This window comes from Neopsephotus bourkii, unplaced genomic scaffold (genome assembly GCF_033783945.1).
Source record: "Neopsephotus bourkii isolate Nb327-2 ecotype Australia unplaced genomic scaffold, CSIRO-AGI_Nbou_v1 NB_1721, whole genome shotgun sequence".
Taxonomy (NCBI): Eukaryota; Metazoa; Chordata; class Aves; order Psittaciformes; family Psittacidae; genus Neopsephotus; species Neopsephotus bourkii.
In genome coordinates this window covers 34,606-50,772 of record NW_026902195.1, presented here as the reverse complement: position 1 = coordinate 50,772, position 16,167 = coordinate 34,606, and the positions used below count along the sequence as shown (strand labels likewise).

General features: G+C 56.9%; 2 protein-coding genes across 2 annotated transcripts; one reads left to right on the top strand and one right to left on the bottom strand.

Moving 5' to 3' along the window:
• Positions 1-4,582: 4,582 nt before the first annotated feature.
• Positions 4,583-7,986, bottom strand: GALT (galactose-1-phosphate uridylyltransferase). The gene is made up of 11 exons (XM_061376516.1): positions 7,923-7,986; positions 7,522-7,730; positions 7,370-7,445; positions 7,187-7,235; positions 6,844-6,973; positions 6,553-6,609; positions 6,141-6,263; positions 5,880-6,012; positions 5,358-5,441; positions 5,117-5,271; positions 4,583-5,032 (listed from the first exon to the last, which is right to left on the bottom strand). The coding sequence occupies exons 1-11, from the start codon at positions 7,984-7,986 to the stop codon at positions 4,967-4,969; spliced, it is 1,146 nt and encodes a 381-aa protein (XP_061232500.1). The 3' UTR covers positions 4,583-4,966.
• A 146-nt stretch (positions 7,987-8,132) lies between these two features.
• On the top strand, positions 8,133-11,517 carry SIGMAR1 (sigma non-opioid intracellular receptor 1). The gene is made up of 4 exons (XM_061376519.1): positions 8,133-8,334; positions 9,002-9,202; positions 9,712-9,804; positions 10,087-11,517. The coding sequence occupies exons 1-4, from the start codon at positions 8,181-8,183 to the stop codon at positions 10,311-10,313; spliced, it is 675 nt and encodes a 224-aa protein (XP_061232503.1). The 5' UTR covers positions 8,133-8,180; the 3' UTR covers positions 10,314-11,517.
• Positions 11,518-16,167: the final 4,650 nt, after the last annotated feature.

Below are 16,167 nucleotides of genomic sequence, written 5' to 3'. Positions count from 1 at the left end.
GGCTCCATCCTCGTGACACTCCCCCTTTATATATTTATATACACTAATAAGGTCACCCCTCAGTCTCCTCTTCTCCAAACTATAGAGACCCAGCTCCCTCAGTCTTTCCTCATAAGGGAGATGCTCCACTCCCTTAATCATCTTAGCTGCCCTGCGCTGGACTCTCTCCATCTTCTTAAACTGAGGGGCCCAGAACTGGACACAATATTCCAAATGCGGTCTCACCAGGGCAGAGTAGAATTTTAGGCGAATCCAGCAGGAATCCAGACCCTTCTGGAATTTCTCTTGCTTTAAACAGAGACTCTAGCCCCACGGTGGGGTCCCATGATAGGAGAGAGGCTCAAAATCACATGCAATGGCAGGTCTCCATTGCTGGGAGCCAAGCCTTCACAGCATTGGGAGTGCAGAAAATTAAGCTGGAGCTGAGGGAATCCACCGCTCCATGACCACATGGACGCTGCAGCGTGATGATATTTCATGATCCAAACAATAAACAAATTAAATTCCACCCTTCCTAAAGCCCATGCGGAGCCCACGGCTCTCTGGTGCTGGCAGGAAGCATCCAGGCATCCCACTGTGTCCACCAGGGATCAGCAGCCCTCTCACGAAACATGGTCCTGAGAGCTCTGAAAATGCCTTGCAGGGAGGTCTCAGTGACCATCAGCAGAGGAAGAAAACAGCAGCTGGCAGAGGCATGGGTAAGTCACCTCCAAAATTGCTTCCTGCTGCTCTCAGCCTTTTGGAAAGCCCCTTCCAAAGCAGCTGCCAAGCTCCGAGGAGATGCTCCGAGCAGCCCAGGGCAAACCGGGTGCTGTTTGCTGGCCAAGGATCTGCTCCCATGCTCCTGTGTGTGTGTCTAAGCCAAGAACTAGAAGGGGTTTGGGTTTTGTTTCTCATTCTCGTGGCATAGCAGATCTCCCCGCAGCATGGAGCCGTCTGCTGCAGGGCACCAGGGTGTTTAGCATCTGCTTAACATTTCTAATTGTTTTCATGTTCAGTGCCTGATGCTGTCTTTTTAGATAGAAACGGGAGGGATTTAGCCATCCCTCCCTCCCTGCTTCCCTCCTTCTCCTCCTTCCTCCCTCTCTTCCTCCATTTCTTCCTTCCTTTTCATCCACCCTTCCTCCCTGCCTCCCTCACTTGCTTCTGTTCTCCCTCCCTAAAAATTTACTAATTTCTTCCTTATTACATTCCTAAAAGCCCCATTCAGTTAAAGGCGGCAGCAGGCAAGGAGAAACTCAACTATAAGGGCAAAAACAACAGTAAAACTGGAATGAAATGACACCATAAACCCAGTACCAGGAGGGACAGTAAAACTGCAGTTTGGCAGGAGCCAGCAGGCCTGCACTAATAACTTTTTTTTTCCTGATTAAAACACTCTGGTCACAGATTAACTTCCTTTGCTCAATATTTATTGTCTCACCTGCACTGAGAGGCAGGGAAGAGAGGAAGAGGGGTGGGAAGGATTGGGGACTGGGGATCTGCAGCAGGTCTGCATGCAGCTCTGCAGCCATTGGTAGCTGCCTAGGACATGGACACATAATCAAAGGTGATGAACGCACCTCCAGCAGTTACCCTCCATCATTGAATACCACCAGTAATGATGGCACACCACCACACCAACAATGATGATCACACCAACAGTCTCTGTGCAACAGGGCAGCATCCCAGAGTAGCATCCCAAGACTTGGCAATGGCTGCAGAAGGAGTCAGTGTCAGAGCTGGAGATGCTCTGTGTCTCCCAGGCATTCAGGACAGGGGCAGTGATGGAGACAGGCACTGATACAACACAGTCGAGCATACTGGTTTGTCTCACTTGAGCCAAAGCCCCAGCAACACTGGGAAAACCACATCCCTTGGAAGACTGACCCTTTTTTTTTTCAGTGGCATCAGAAAAAAGGATGGAAATAAGGCTAAAATCCTGGCCATCTCCCCTAAGGCATCTGTAAATCTCCTCCTCTCCCACTGGGCTTGTCACTGGCTCCTTGAGGAGCACAGGACGTGCCAGCCTGGAGCAGAAGCACCACAGCCCTTTGCTGATTACTCATATCCCTATTAACACCCCATAGAGGGAGCAAACGCCTCCATTGGATCTCAGTGCATTTTTAATGTAGTAATTCCACACTTAAGCTTAAACACAGCTCCTCTCACTCCCCTTATTGGCTGTTCTGCTCATCCTTTCAAAACAGCTCAGGACATGGATTGTGAAGGATGTATTCACCCTGATGCTGAGGAACTGGAGCTCAGAACAAGGGTGATCCCATTGCAGGGACACTTTTCCTGGGATTTCCAACAGCTCCCAGGCAAAAGTTAAACATCAAGGTACGTCCCAACAGGCCTCAGTTTCCCTTTGATGCTGACAAGTCAGGAGCAACACCTGGGTACACCAGTCCCTCTATATCACCATCCCACACCCAGGTAGATGTTTTTGATGTCCTTATCATAAATAACTTTTTTGATGATAACTGGACTTCAAGTACTAAAACATAAAAGGCTTCAGGGCTTTACAGCATGCGAGGACAGGTCTACGGATTGCAATGACTTTACATTCCCAGTGGCTCCATTCACACCTGCCCTGTTCACACCAATCCAATGCCTCCCCATGCCACAGGGAAGGCTCATTGCTCCCTTCCAGCCTTTCACACCCCTCCCAGAAGCTGAAAACACTGGGGCAGGACAGGGTGGATCCATCATGAGGAATGGGGAACTCAGCATAGCCAGGGTCCCGTTCCCACACCGCCCCTGATGTATCTCTGCTCCTCCTTCACCTGCTGCCGAGTGCACCCTGGATGTTTCAGATGCTTTTTGAGGAGGGGGAAATCTAATTTTTATCAAAAAATAAAAGAGGTAATTAATTCTCAGTCCACCTCCAATCTTATTTCAGCAGCAGCTGAACTCCAGCAGCCGCTACCTGCTGGGGAGAGCATCCCAGCACGGGTAGCAGCGCTCCTCGGCACGCGCCACATCCCCAGCCTCCATCCTAAATCACAACACAACAAACAGGCTGTTCATTAGGCGCTGTTTAATTAAGCAATATGGATCCTGCCTCGATATTTACAATCCCACTTGCTCTGATTTATTAGAGAGAGAGAGTCTCGTTTTTAAAAGATGGCGACTGTAAAGTTTAATACCGCTTGACTTACTGCGAGTTTCATTTACGGCCCCGGGCCGAGGCGATGCAGCCAAGGCTCAGAGCCGGTGGGCTATTAAATCACAGCTAACTGTGCATGCAAGGAGATGACTAGCTTCGTTACAACTGGTTCAGCGGCTAATTATCCCAATCTGGATTCACACATTTAAGTCAATTCGTTGCCGCTTTTCCAGGGCCCTGGGGAAAAACGCGGAAGTTCGGAGGTTGGAGTGAAGGCACTTGTTGTGATGAGAAAGGCTGAGAGCTGTGATGGGGATGGCTGCAGAGCCCAGACCAACTCTGCTTATAGCAGGAGGGAAGAAAACTGTTTGCAAGAGCCCAGACTCTGAGCTGGGCACCCCACCATGCTATGCAGGGGGTACGTTGTGTACAGTGATGGCTCCAAGATCAAGGGTCTCCCCAAAACCCACCATCCCCTCCCCAAACCCCTTGGGCACGTGGGGAGGCTGAGTGGTGAGATGGCTTATGGGCTCTGGGACAGGGTGACTGGGGAAGAGGATGAGGCCAGCATGCAGGAAGGACACATCCAGCCCGGCTCTGACCCCCACACTGGCCCAACCCTTTTTTCTGCCCCCGCCCCATGTGTAGGGATGGGGAAATGATGCACAGATAGAGCAAGGGGCCCTCCCCAAAAATTGTCACATTGTGGGGAGGCAGAAAGCGTTTCTCTCTTTGTAAGGTACTTCCAGCCCCCAGGAGCCCACTCACAGATTTGACAAGGCTTCATTAAAGAGTTATGAGAATGGCTCTTTAGTGACAAATAAAAGATTATTTCTGCAAAGAAAACGATGGCAAATGGCACTGTGCATCCCCCAACATCAGCTGTGGGGCATTGCTGTCCAGGACCTACCCCAGGACAGTCCTGGGGCTTCCCTAGGGGAAGGGGCCGCAGTGGGGGACAGCACAGAGCTGGTTGCAGCATCCCTCAGCTCAGTCTAGGGACGAGGCTGCTGCTGTCCCACACCACTGGTGGGCACAGGGAAGGGAAAAGAGGACAGCTCCTTGCTGCATCCCCACAGCGCTGCACAGCAGCCACAGAACCTGCAGCAGGCAGGACAAGGGCTGAACCCCGGCAGCCTCAGGCAGGGAGGAGGAAGAGGAGCAGCTCTGGAGCCAAGCATTCTCCCCAGAAGCATCCATGCAGCAAGTCTGCCAGGCCTCAGCCCTCTCCAGAAGCTGGTTAAGCCTTGGCAGCATCAATTCCTCCCTGCTTCCCACTCCACCCAAGCCTGCAGTGCTCAGAGACAGGCTGAGAGCTCCCCCCAGGGAGGAAGAGGAGGCAACGCAGAGATAAGGACAGCGGCAAGCAGAATGGGGCTGCCAGCACATCCCCTGCAGCCCCAGTGTTATATCCCCCAGCACTTGCGGTCCCTACCAGAGACCCCCAAACTTCCCACCTAAGGCCAAGAGCCACAAGGGTACAGGCAGAGGCACTTTGCTTCCAGGTTTTATTGACTAGGGGGATCTGTGCTCCTCCACAGACAGGCAGCACTCCCAGTCCCACCAGTAAGAGTGGAATAATAAGGAGGGAAAGACCTTTAGTGGTGGTAGGAGCATGCTGTGGAGGCAGAAGAGATAGGGAAAGAGACAGAACAGCACCACCTGTGTGATGATGCCACAAGATTAGGACTGGAGCATCCCAACAGGCAAAACCAGTTCCTAAGTGAGGACAAGCCATGACAAGGCTCAGGAGAAGCTGGAGATCAGAGGGCTCACAAGTGACATGAGTTGCCAGGCCTCAACTCTCACCACCCTCAGCTGATTCCTCCTCCTGGCCTCATCATGCACAGTGAGGGCTGACTCTGCTGCTCCCCATCATGACCTCTCCTCAGCCCTCTGCTTGTAGTGCACCTCGGGGAGGCTCCTCAGGCGCTCAGCTGCCTGTGAGACACAACACAAGGGTCCTGAGGCTGGCCCTGTCAGAGGACCCCCTGTTCCCCACAATCCCCCCCGAGCTGTGCTCACCTGCTCCGGGGTGAGATCCCGCTGTGCCTGTGCCAGCATCTCATAGCCCACCATGAACTTGCGGACAGTGGCAGAGCGGAGCAGAGGGGGGTAGTAGTGGGCATGGAGCTGCCAGTGCCTGCAGTCCTCCTTCAGGTAGGGACCTGTGGGAGCTCCTGGCAGGGATGCAGCCACTCCATGAGCCCCATGGATAAGCCCCGTGGATAAGAGGATTGTGGGGGTCCCCAACCATGTCACTCACCGTGCCAGCCCATCGAGTAGGGGAAGGAGACTTCAAAGAGGTTGTCATATTTGGTGAGCAGCCTCTTCATGATGGAAGCCAGGCCTGCAAAGGAGTGCTGGGGAATCACAACCCAAGCTGGCCAGCCCCCTCCAAGGGCAGACAGCACACCAGGCTGCAGGGGTCAGCCTCAGCACCCCTCACCATAGCGGACATTGGTGACAAGAGAAAGGGATGCACTTGGCAGTTCCGCCCCTCTCCATCCATGCAGACAACCCAAGCAACATGGTGGGAGTCCCCAATCCTCAACAGCCACTGCCCCAAAAGTAGGGAGCACCATGTGCTTCATCTCCCCCAACAGCAAACTAGTCCCTCCACCAGTATTGGCTGCACCTGGATACCCGACCCTTATCCTAGCAAGACGGGGGTGCCAGTTCTACCCCCAAGCCAAACCCAGCAGCTAGAGGTTACATGGACCCCAAAGCTGCCTCCTAATGAAGGCCAATCCCAAAGGACATGGGATAGGGGATAAGAACCACTCACTGTCCCTCTCGCCCTCGTGGAGGTCCTGGAGGCGGCAGACATGGCGACGCGGCAGCAGCAGGGTCTGGTAAGGCCAGGTAGCCCAGTACGGCACCACCACCAGCCAGTCCCTGTTCTCCACCACCAGCCGCTCCTGCAGGACATGGAACTCCATGGGGACACAGGCAGCCCCAAAGCCCCAGGGATGGGCACTTCCAGGGTCCTACTCCAGCACGTATCCAGCTCCCAGGGAAGGGATACGGACAACAGGCACATCCTCACCTTCCGACGAGCCTCCTGCTCAGCATACTCCAGCAGCATGGGCACACCGTGCTGGCTCAGGTGCTGCTGCTGGGTCCGGTCCTCCAGGCGCGCCTCATTCGGGAGGAAGCTGCTGGCCCATACCTAGGGGGTACATGGGGACACAGGTTACCTGCACCCTGCATTTACAAGGGTGCCCCAGACACGCTGCCCATCTGCTGGTCCGTGCTGCCACCAGGTGGAGAGTCTGACATGTGGTACCAACAAGGGACAGTCATAAGGAGGGAAGGTGACAAGACAGGTATGAGGGTATCCTGCAAAAAGCCCTGGGACCAGCGCGGGGGGATTCTCGTTCACATCTTGTCCTTTGGTTTATTGTAGGGCGGCCTGCAGGTACTCGCAGTTAAGGCAGGTCAGGGTGCGACAGGCTCACCTGGCAGTGGGGGTGAGGGTTGGAGCACCCCATCATCGCTCCCTTGTTCTCGAAGATCTGTGGAAGAAGAGGTGCAGCCAGCAGGTCCCAGCCCCAGGGTCCATAGTGTCCCCGCACACCAGGAGAGCATCCCAAAGGAGAGCGGAGACTCACATTCATCCAAAAAGGCACAAGGCAGGGATAGGGATTGTCCCAACCTCAAATACTGCCAGAGCACCCATTGCTGGCCCCCTGCCTCCACCCAAGCCACCCAGGGCAGGGAGAGAAGGGCAGCCCCCACCAACCCCGGACCTGGACCCAGGGGTAGGAGGCACCCAGCTCGGCCGCCAGCTCTGCCCATGCATCGATGACAGCCCGGATCTCTGCCAGGGACATGAGAGGCAGTGTCAGGTCCGACCAGGGGTGGAAGCACATCACCTTGCTGCAGAGGAAACACACACACGGCTGGGACTGCGGGGCATCTCTGGGGATCCCCACAGTCCTGTTGGGTGCAGTGGAACCAGGGACAGGGATGAGACCCCCAAAATGCAGGTGTGTGCAGAACAGGCAGCACAAGGAGAGGAAGAAGCTCACTACAACTTCAACCCATTGATCCTGGCTGACATCACAGACCGGACCCCTCAGAGGTACTTACCACACCCCCCGGGCTGCTGCAGCTCGAAACAAGGGATGATCACTGTCACCTGGGGAAGGACAGAGAGCGGGGAAGGAGAAGATGCTGAAGGAGCACCCGTGTCCCTCCAGGCCACCCCAGAGCCCTCCCACAGGGATCTCAGCCTGGGGGTCTCCATCAACCTGCTCTCCCCCCAGAATTTACCAGGCTCTGGAGCATCAGGCTGTAGGGCTGGAAAGTCATTTGGGAACACGAAGGTGCCCTCGTACTGGGGGTTCACCTGCCAGGGCAAGAGATGGGATTAGAGAGGGCCAGGTAAGTGGGGGGAGCCCGGATGCCTGGGTGTTTGGTGGTACCTCGCCATTGGCCCGCGTCGCCCCAGGGCACAGAGGGTTGTTGGGGTCCCAGCGGGGCACATCCTCGGGGGGCGGCTTCTCCAGCTGCCCCTGCCACGGCCGCTTCACCCGGTGGGCCGATACCAGCACCCAGTCATCCCGCAGGGGGTTGTAACGAGCGTGCTGGTGCTCTGCGGGGAGACACCAGTGCGGCGCCAGGGAAGGAGAAACTCAGGGTGCACCCCCCCCCTCCCCCCAACCAAGTGGGTCTGCACCCCGCGTTATGCCCCCATCAGCTTCACCCCTTCCTCCCTCTCTCAGTCCGGGGGGGGTCCCCGCTGCCACCCCAGCGCAGGGAGGGTACCCCCAGCCCCGCCTCCCGAGGATGCGCTGGGGTCCGGATGCGCCGGCCCCGTCCGTACCGCTGGCACTGAAGCTGCCACCCCCCTTCTTCTCCTCCTCCTCCCCCGCCGCCGACGGGTCCATGCCTCAGCGCTCCCGGAAGCCCCGACGGCAGCACCGCCCCTCGGCCCCGGCCCCTTCCCTCCGCATCGGCCCCGCTGCGCTCCGCCCCGGCGCGCCGGCGCAGGGCCGCTGGTGCCCGGCCATGGCGTGGGGGCGGTGCCGGTGCCGGTGCCCGTCCCGCTGCCGGCGGGGCGGAGCGGAGCGGAGCGGGCAGCATGGTGGTGGCGGCGGCGGGGCGGCGGGCGCTGCGGGCCGGGCTGGCGCTGGGCGCGCTGGCGCTGTTGCTGCAGGGGCTGCGGGGCTGGTTGGCCTCCAAGCGGTACGAGTTCACCCCCGCCGAGATCGCGCAGCTCGCACGGCACCACGCGGGTACGCGCCGCCCCTCGACGGGGCCCATCGGCCGTGGAGGGGGAGCGGGGAGCGGGGAGCGGCACCGGGAGTGCGGGGGAACGTGGCGGCGCTGGGGAAGGGAGGTGTAGAGCGGACGGGGATTGAGGAGGTTCCGGTGCGGGGGGACTGGGATCATGGCGGGGATGGGACCGGAATCAGAGAGGGGCTGGGGCTGGGGCAGCAGCATGGGTATTGGGAAGGAATCAGTACCGGGGCACAGGGACAGAGAGTGGGGTGGGGGAATAGGGACTGGAGGTTCGCAGCATCACTCACCCTGGACAGGGGGGGATCGCGGGTAAAGGGGCTCTCGGTGCTGGGGCAGGACTCATCTCCAACTAGGAGGAGAGGGCTGACCCCGTAGGACACTAGGTGTACAGTGGCAGCGGTGGGGCTGCATGTCACCAGGGCAGGGCCACTGTCACCTTGCTTGGGTTCCCCATGTTGCCCAGTACCTGGGGTGGGCCATAGGACTGGAGCGCTTTGTACTGCATGTCCTCCATCACTGCCTAGGGAGCAGCCACAGGGATATCTTCCCTAGGCAGACCCCTCTAAGGATGTGTTGGGACCCTGTGGCTATGGAGGGGAGTGAGGGGGGGTGCTGGTAGAGCTCTGTGCCAGACACTCACGGTGACCCCGGGTGCTGCAGGGCTGGACCATGAGCTGGCTTTCTCAAAGATCATCGTAGAGCTACGGAAGAAGCACCCAGGCCACATCCTGCCAGACGAGGACTTGCAGTGGGTGTTTGTGAACGCGGGTGGGTGGATGGGCTCCATGTGTCTCCTGCACGCCTCTCTCACTGAGTATGTGCTGCTCTTCGGAACGGCTGTTGACACCGGGGGCCACTCAGGTAAGCAGGGGGACAGGGATGGTGGGCAAGGGGTTTCTCTGAGCTCTCTCCACTTATTCAGATACATCTGCCTTGGCCATGGGGTACCCAGTGCATGGAGCCCACTGGTCCTTCTATGGGGTGCGGATGCTGGAAAACACTCTTTATATGGAGACCATCCCCCGTGGTGTCCTGCAGCACGTGCAGGTGCCTGTCCATGTCATGCTGGCTGGCCAGGACTCTCCGCATCCAGCTGGCAAGCAGGGGCAGGCATTACATCTCCCAGCACTTCAGCGGGAAGGAAATGCCAAACACTGGAAATGGTGGGGCTTAAGGACAGCAAACAGCCTGAGCTGGTGGTATGTGACCAGTCAGACAGGCAGCCTGGGTACCAGACCCAGCTGTACTCCTCACTAAGTCAAGGCCCTGGGCATCCTTCTCCCTGGAGGGCTGCTCTGTAGTTCAGCCCTGGGCTCTGAAGCTGTCCCAGGCATGGATGCACTGAGCCAGTGCTGTCTGTCCTCCTGCAGGTCGGTACTGGGCAGATATCTCTGACACTGTCATCTCGGGGACCTTTCGGCAGTGGAAGGAGGGGACCACCAGAAGTGAGATCTACTATCCAGGTAAGTGCAGCAGCCCTCTGAGCAGCATCCACATCCTGGGGAACAGCAACTCCACTGTCACTGAGCCTCTTCCTTCCAGCCGGCATAAGCCAAGAGCTCAGGATGGGGCAGTTTATGTCCCCAGAGGCACATCCCAGCATCTCAGTGAGTGCCAGTAAGAGAAAAACAAGACTGGGGAGAGGTTGGGGTGCTCAGCCCTGCAGGTCGTGATCCAAGACATCTCCTCTTTGGGCATGATGCAGGGGAGCTGCTGGGAGCCGTGCTGATTTTGTGTGTTGGCAGGGGACACCATCGTGCACCAGGCAGGAGAGGCCACGTCGGTGCAGTGGAGCGCAGGCACCTGGATGGTGGAGTATGGCCGGGGCTTCATCCCCTCCACGCTTGCCTTCGCCCTGGCTGACACCCTCTTCAGCACTCAGGACTTCGTCACCCTCTTCTACACCCTGCGTGTCTACGCCAAGGGCCTGCTCCTGGAAGCCAGTGCCTTCTTCAGCACCATGGGCTGCTGAGCTCAGCTGCCAGGGTGCCCTGCTGTGCACAGCTGGCTCCTCTCCTCCCAACCTTCCTCTCCTCCTCTTCCTCCCTGAGCCCAGGCTCTAACAGAGGCAGCAGGAGACCCCCCCTGTGCCTTCCCTACATTGCTCTGTTGTTCCCCGTGGGCCAGCTGGACGCCAGGACAGAGGGACTGTGGTGGTCACAGCAATACAGACCACCAGTTCTCCTCACTACCCACCTCTTCCCCTCCTTTCAATTGGAGCTGTGTCCTGCTTTTCCATCTCTTGCAGCTGGAGTGGCCTTGTGGGATGCAAACACCCCTGTGTGCCCTTGGCATGGGGCTGGAGCTGGCTGTCCCCAGGTTCCACAAGGTTGCTGCTCCTGAGATATCAGGAGGAGGATGCCACCCTCAGGACAGGGTGCACCAGGTGATCCGGAGCACCCACTGTAAAGGTCAGCTGAGAAGTTCCCATCTCCCTGGCAGTCTGCCGGGGCTGCGGGTAGCACAGGATGCTGTGTCCAGCTGGCAGCATCCCCCATGGCTCCATCCCTGCTGATGTAGGTTGGCAGCACACAGTGTCACTCTGGCACGGGGCAGGATCTGCACTGAGACCCTTCAGCAGTGGGGGGGATGCCCAGCCTCTGTGCTGGAGGTCCCTCCTGGGCTTTTGTGTGTTACCTGTCCCAGGGGATAGCCAGAGCTGGAAGGGGGTCCCCTTCCCATAGTCCCCTCCCTGCAGTCCCCCTCCCAAGGTGGAAAGCCACCGTCTGTCGCCTTAATGGAGAGCCCATTCTGTGTGGCCTCGGGGCTATGCACATACCTAGTGTCTGCATGTGCCCAAACCTGTCGTTGCTCAGGATAGGATTTTGACCCTCAAAATGCTTCCCCTGTCTGTGAGACCCTCCTGGGACAGCCACCCCTATTGGCTGCTGTTGTGGGGTCCCAGCCAAGGGAACGCTGCAGTCCCTGACCAAGTCTGTCTGCAGACCCTGATTGCAGCCCTGCAGCCAGACCTGTGTAGGTTCACTGCTTGGCGGAGGGCTTTCACCTCCATGCTGTTGCCAAACACGTGTGTGTCTCTGGCCACCAGTCCTGTAGCATGTCACTCTTCCTGCTCCCCAGACTGTCCCTGTCCTGCTGACTTGCAGCCCTCCACACGGGCTACATTTAATTTGCCACCTGGAAAGAAGTATCAGTAATAAAATTGTTCATCCCAATTGCTTGGGTCCCTGAGATAGTGTGTGGAGTGCGCTGAGCCCCTGCCATGGGGAATAGCAGCCAGCTGTCAGCTCAACGGGGGTCCTGCTGGGTGTGCGTGGGGAAGCCATCAGCATCCCACCTGGGGTCCTGGGAGCTGGGGGTATGGTGTTGGGCAGGATCAACCCCATCTCTGCTCCCAGAGACTGGCAGGAGATGGTGCTGTTACTCCTCTCTCCACTGGAATTGCTGGGGATCAAAAGCCTGCAAGGTTGCCAGGCCTCTGCTTCCATGGGGGACCCCAGAGTAGGGGGGTTCCATCCTGCTCCAGTACTGGGCATGTGGCCGTAGGGGTGGATGGAGCCACATTTGGCAGGTTGGCGGTTCCAAGGGGTGTATGTAGACACCTACAGGGGTTCACCACCTCCCAGCATGAGGGGTGCATGTGAGGAAAACACAGGGTATATAGGCTATATGTGTGTGTGTGTGTGTGTATGCGTACATACATGCAGACAGGTCACACTTGCACGTGTGTGTATAGGTGCAAGCAGGATGATTTTGTGTGTGCATGTGTATTGGGCATGCACAAGTGTGTGTTATGCGTATAGGTAGGACAGGTGGGGATTGCCCATGTGTGTACATATGTAGAAGAATTGGGCATCTGTCCATACAGTCAAATCAGTTGCACGTGTGTGAGTGCTTGGGTACAAGTGTGTAGGACAATTGTGTGTGCACATGTGTGTGGGCAGAACAGTCATGTGCATGCATGTGTGCCCATGCAGGTGATACAAGTGAGTGCACACGTGTACGCACAGGGCCCACAGCATACAGACTGTAAGGACATACGTGTGTGCACGTGTGTCTCCATGAGCAAACCGTGTGTGCACACGTGCGTTTGGGCAGGCTCCATGTGCACACGTATGTGTGTTCCCATGGGCTGCAAGGACCCCTAGCCCCATGCCATGCCCATTCCCAGGGTTTAGCAGGGCACTGTCGAGGAACACAAGCAATCCCACTCTGGCCCACACAGGAAGGAGCTAACTCAGCAGCTCGTATCAATACTGCTCCACTTACAGCGAAGGCCGCGTAATGAAAATCCGATGGGCACGCTGGTGGGAGTAAATAAGTATGCCATTAAAATGAGAAAATCAAAGGTCTGGACAGGTCTTTTCTCTTGCCCATTGATTTCTTTTATTACGGAAATATTGCTGCTAAATAACATTAGTGTGAACAATCTCAGCTGTGTTTTCTGTAGCGCCCGTGTCAATAACTCCATCACTGGTGGGGGATCCCCCCCAGCCTGGCTGCGAGGGCAGCTGTCCAGGCAGAGGGCTTCTCCAGGGATACCTCACCATCCCCAGCTAAGCTGGGATGTGCACAGCAGAGAAACCAGCTGGCATGGGGTGGCTCTGGCAAGTGCTACGAGGGTGAAGCTGGGCTGGGATGCAGGAGTCCCAGCTGCTTTGCTGCAGCAGGAGGGGTTGTCCCCATCCCAGCACCAAGCAGGAACAGTGTAACCAAAGGTCCCAAAAAGCAGCCTTTCCCTTCAGGGTGGGTGATTGCAGCTTGTAAAGGATCGTGTAAGACAGCCCAGTGACTAGCAGATAAATGGGTCTTTAACACAGCAGGCTTTTGCTATCTCTGGCCCTTTCTCCCCATTCCATCTCATCCATGCTGGACTGACCCAGCTCCCTGCTGTTGACACACAGGTACCCAGCACCCTCCAAGATGCCCACAGATGGCAGGAGCATCCCTGCTGGACCAGAGGATGTGACCAGGTTGGTGGGAGATACGCATCCTTTGGCACACAGGTGTGACCCCAAGGCACCTCAGGGGATACCAAATGGGTAGGGATATAGCCACAGGCACCTGCACCATGGGTCCACTTCTGTCCCAGCCACTGCTGAAGTGACCATGAGTGGCATCTTCCTGGAGCCATCATCAGGACAAATGCACATCACTGCCCAGCAAACACTTTCCTCCTGCAGCTCACTCTATCTTGCTGTCCCTCCACATGCAGTGGGTATTGATCAGCCCACAGGATCTATCTCCCAGTTCCTCCTGCAGTATCTCTCTGCTCCTAGTATCTCTCTGCTCTGCTGTTTGCTGTGCCTGTCTATGCCTCCAGTATCTATCTGTGCCATCTCCACCACAGCCACTGATAGCCATTTGGGGGATTTCTCTTTCTTTCCAGCCAGGAGCATCACCAGATCACAGTGGTACAAAGACGCTGAGCGAAGAGTGGAGAGAATACGGATGGTCCTGCTTGCTTCCCAAGGCAGAGCCTGAGCATGGACACACTTCATGGCACACATCCAGAGCCCCAAAGCCACTGCTGTCACTCTGGATGCTCTAGGGAGGAAGCAAGTCATGCTGGTCCAGCATTGCCAGCTCCCTTGGTGGCCGTGCACATGGCAATGGGACAGACTGTACGCTATGCAGACCCCAGTGCTGTCACTAGCCAGCCTAGCCACATCCTCCACATTGATCCAAGCATCCAAACCCCTCTGCCTTGGAGAAGGGGAGATCCCCCAGATGCCTGGGTTCCTGTTGGACCATGGAAGTCCCATCACCATCACCACACTTGACTCAACCTGCTCAGCTTCCGGCCCCAGCTCCCTCCTCACCCCATTGTGCAAGGGATGGGGCAGAGAAGGGGATGACAGCACCCTGAGGGGCAACACAGCAACACTGGAGCCAGGTGTGATGGGATCCCCTGGGAAAATTCTGGGGAGCCAGGGAGCAGCTGGTCCTCTGAAGCAGGGCCAGGTCCTATCTTCCCAGGGGCAACTCAGCAGGAAGGTTGTCCAGCCACCAGCAAACACGCTCAGAGGGGCTGCCAAGCACTGGGAGGTCCTTAGCCCTGCCTAAACGAGATGGGCCAGTGCGAACTACAGCTGCCCAGCCCCGAAATGGGATGGCTGACAGCTAATTTATCTCCTGCACAAAGATAAACAGAGCCCAGGGGCCCCGCGGGGCCGGGAGCTGCACTGAGTCCCAGGAAAGAGGCTCATTTTTCCACAAGAGCCTCTCTGGCGAGGATGCTGCTCCATGCCTGGTGCTGCTGCATTGCCATGAGCTCAAGGAGCACCAGGAGTCACCGGCACCATGGCAGGATGAGGGGCAGCTTCTCCACAGATGTTCAAAAGCCACGACCTTTCCCCACAGAGGGGTGCAGTGAATGGGGCTGAGGCTCATCCCGGGCTGTGGACCCCAAGAGCAAAGCCAGCTCCTGCTGTAGCTGTGGCCAGCGGCTGTTTCCATAAGATGTCCCAAGGAAAACGAAGGACTCAGCTCACCAGCTGCCCCTGCAGCATGCAAGTGGTCCCAGTGGGGACAGAGCCAGCAGCTCTTGGCACCCAAAGCCTCCATCACCCTATGCCTCTAACACCCAGCACAGCAGCATGAGGTCTTGGTGTCAAGCTGATGGTGGGAAAGGGCTAAAGCTTCTGTCCCTTGTGTCCCAGTGTTGCAGGATGATGATGATGATGCTCATCCACAGGGATCTATGCAAGTCCTACAGCTGCACTCGCATAAAAAGCTCAGGGAAGAACAGGCAGCTCCTTTACCCTCTGCCAAAGTTGCCTGCATAGAAAAAGGGGTCAGGAGAAAACTGGGAGGCAGGCAGGTGGAAACAGAGTGTGGGGACACCATGGGGATGTGACTGTGGCTAAAGCCCTGTGCTTACCCAGGGGCTTTGGCCCTCCTGGGGCTGTGAGGTGCTGTGGGTGCATCAGTGGTCAGGCTCATCCCATGCTCATCCCAGCTTACACCCTCATCTGATGTCTGGAGGCATGCTTGATGGTACCTGGTGCCTCAGTTTACCCCGCTGCAAGGGCAAAACAGCAGCACTCAGCCTCTCCAGTGCCAGAGGAGATGCATGGCCTCATCCTGGCCATGCCAGGCAGGGGCCAGGGCTCTGGGACACTGTTTTCTTTTGCAGTCTGACCCCAACCAAGGTACAGGCACACACAGCACCCCTCAGGAGGACCCCTCAGAAGCCCCAGCATGGGGTGTGCTGCCATGATCTGTGTGTTCGTACAAGCACTTATTGCTGTCTCAACAGCATGCATACATGCACATGCACACACTGCATGCGTTCGTCCCCTCTGACAATGCACATAGCTGTACAGATCATAGAATTATAGAATCAACTACTTTGGGAAAGACCTTTAAGATCATGAAGCCTAATTGTCACCTCAGCACTGTCAAGTCCACCACTAACCCATGTCACCGAGGGCCTCATCTACACCTTTAGTGAACACTTCCAGAGACGGTGACCCCACCACTGCCCTGGGCAGCCTGTTCCAATGCCTGAGCACCCTCTCGGTGAAGAAATTGCTCCTAATATCCAGTCCAAACCTCCCCTGGCACAGCTTGAGGCCATTTCCTCTTGTCCCATCACTTGTTACTCAGGAAAAGTGACCATAATGCAGCCCTTTGGGGGGAAGGATGCCTCTGTAGATACCTGGACACATAGACAACATGTACAGACACACAAGCACTGCACGCTCCTGGTGCATGTGCACAGGTTCCCCTGCAGACACATATCCATAATGTTCACCTCTCCCAGCATACACGGACACATGCAAGCTCAGACAGTCTGCACACACGCATGTGGTCATGCTGGGCTGCCCAGTGTGCACACATTTACCTATGCAAGCATATAC

Excerpts from the sequence above, each read along its gene's own strand:
- GALT (XM_061376516.1), bottom strand. The coding sequence starts at position 7,986 with ATGGACCCGTCGGCGGCGGGGGAGGAGGAGGAGAAGAAGGGGGGTGGC. Across the intron at positions 7,731-7,922 it reads TGGCAGCTTCAGTGCCAGCG|TTTCTCCTTCCCTGGCGCCG; the intron begins GTACGGACGGGG and ends GTGCACCCTGAG. Across the intron at positions 5,442-5,879 it reads CCACGAGGGCGAGAGGGACA|GCCTGGCTTCCATCATGAAG; the intron begins GTGAGTGGTTCT and ends ACTCCTTTGCAG.
- SIGMAR1 (XM_061376519.1), top strand. The coding sequence starts at position 8,181 with ATGGTGGTGGCGGCGGCGGGGCGGCGGGCGCTGCGGGCCGGGCTGGCG. Across the intron at positions 9,203-9,711 it reads TGACACCGGGGGCCACTCAG|GTCGGTACTGGGCAGATATC; the intron begins GTAAGCAGGGGG and ends GTCCTCCTGCAG. Across the intron at positions 9,805-10,086 it reads AAGTGAGATCTACTATCCAG|GGGACACCATCGTGCACCAG; the intron begins GTAAGTGCAGCA and ends GTGTGTTGGCAG.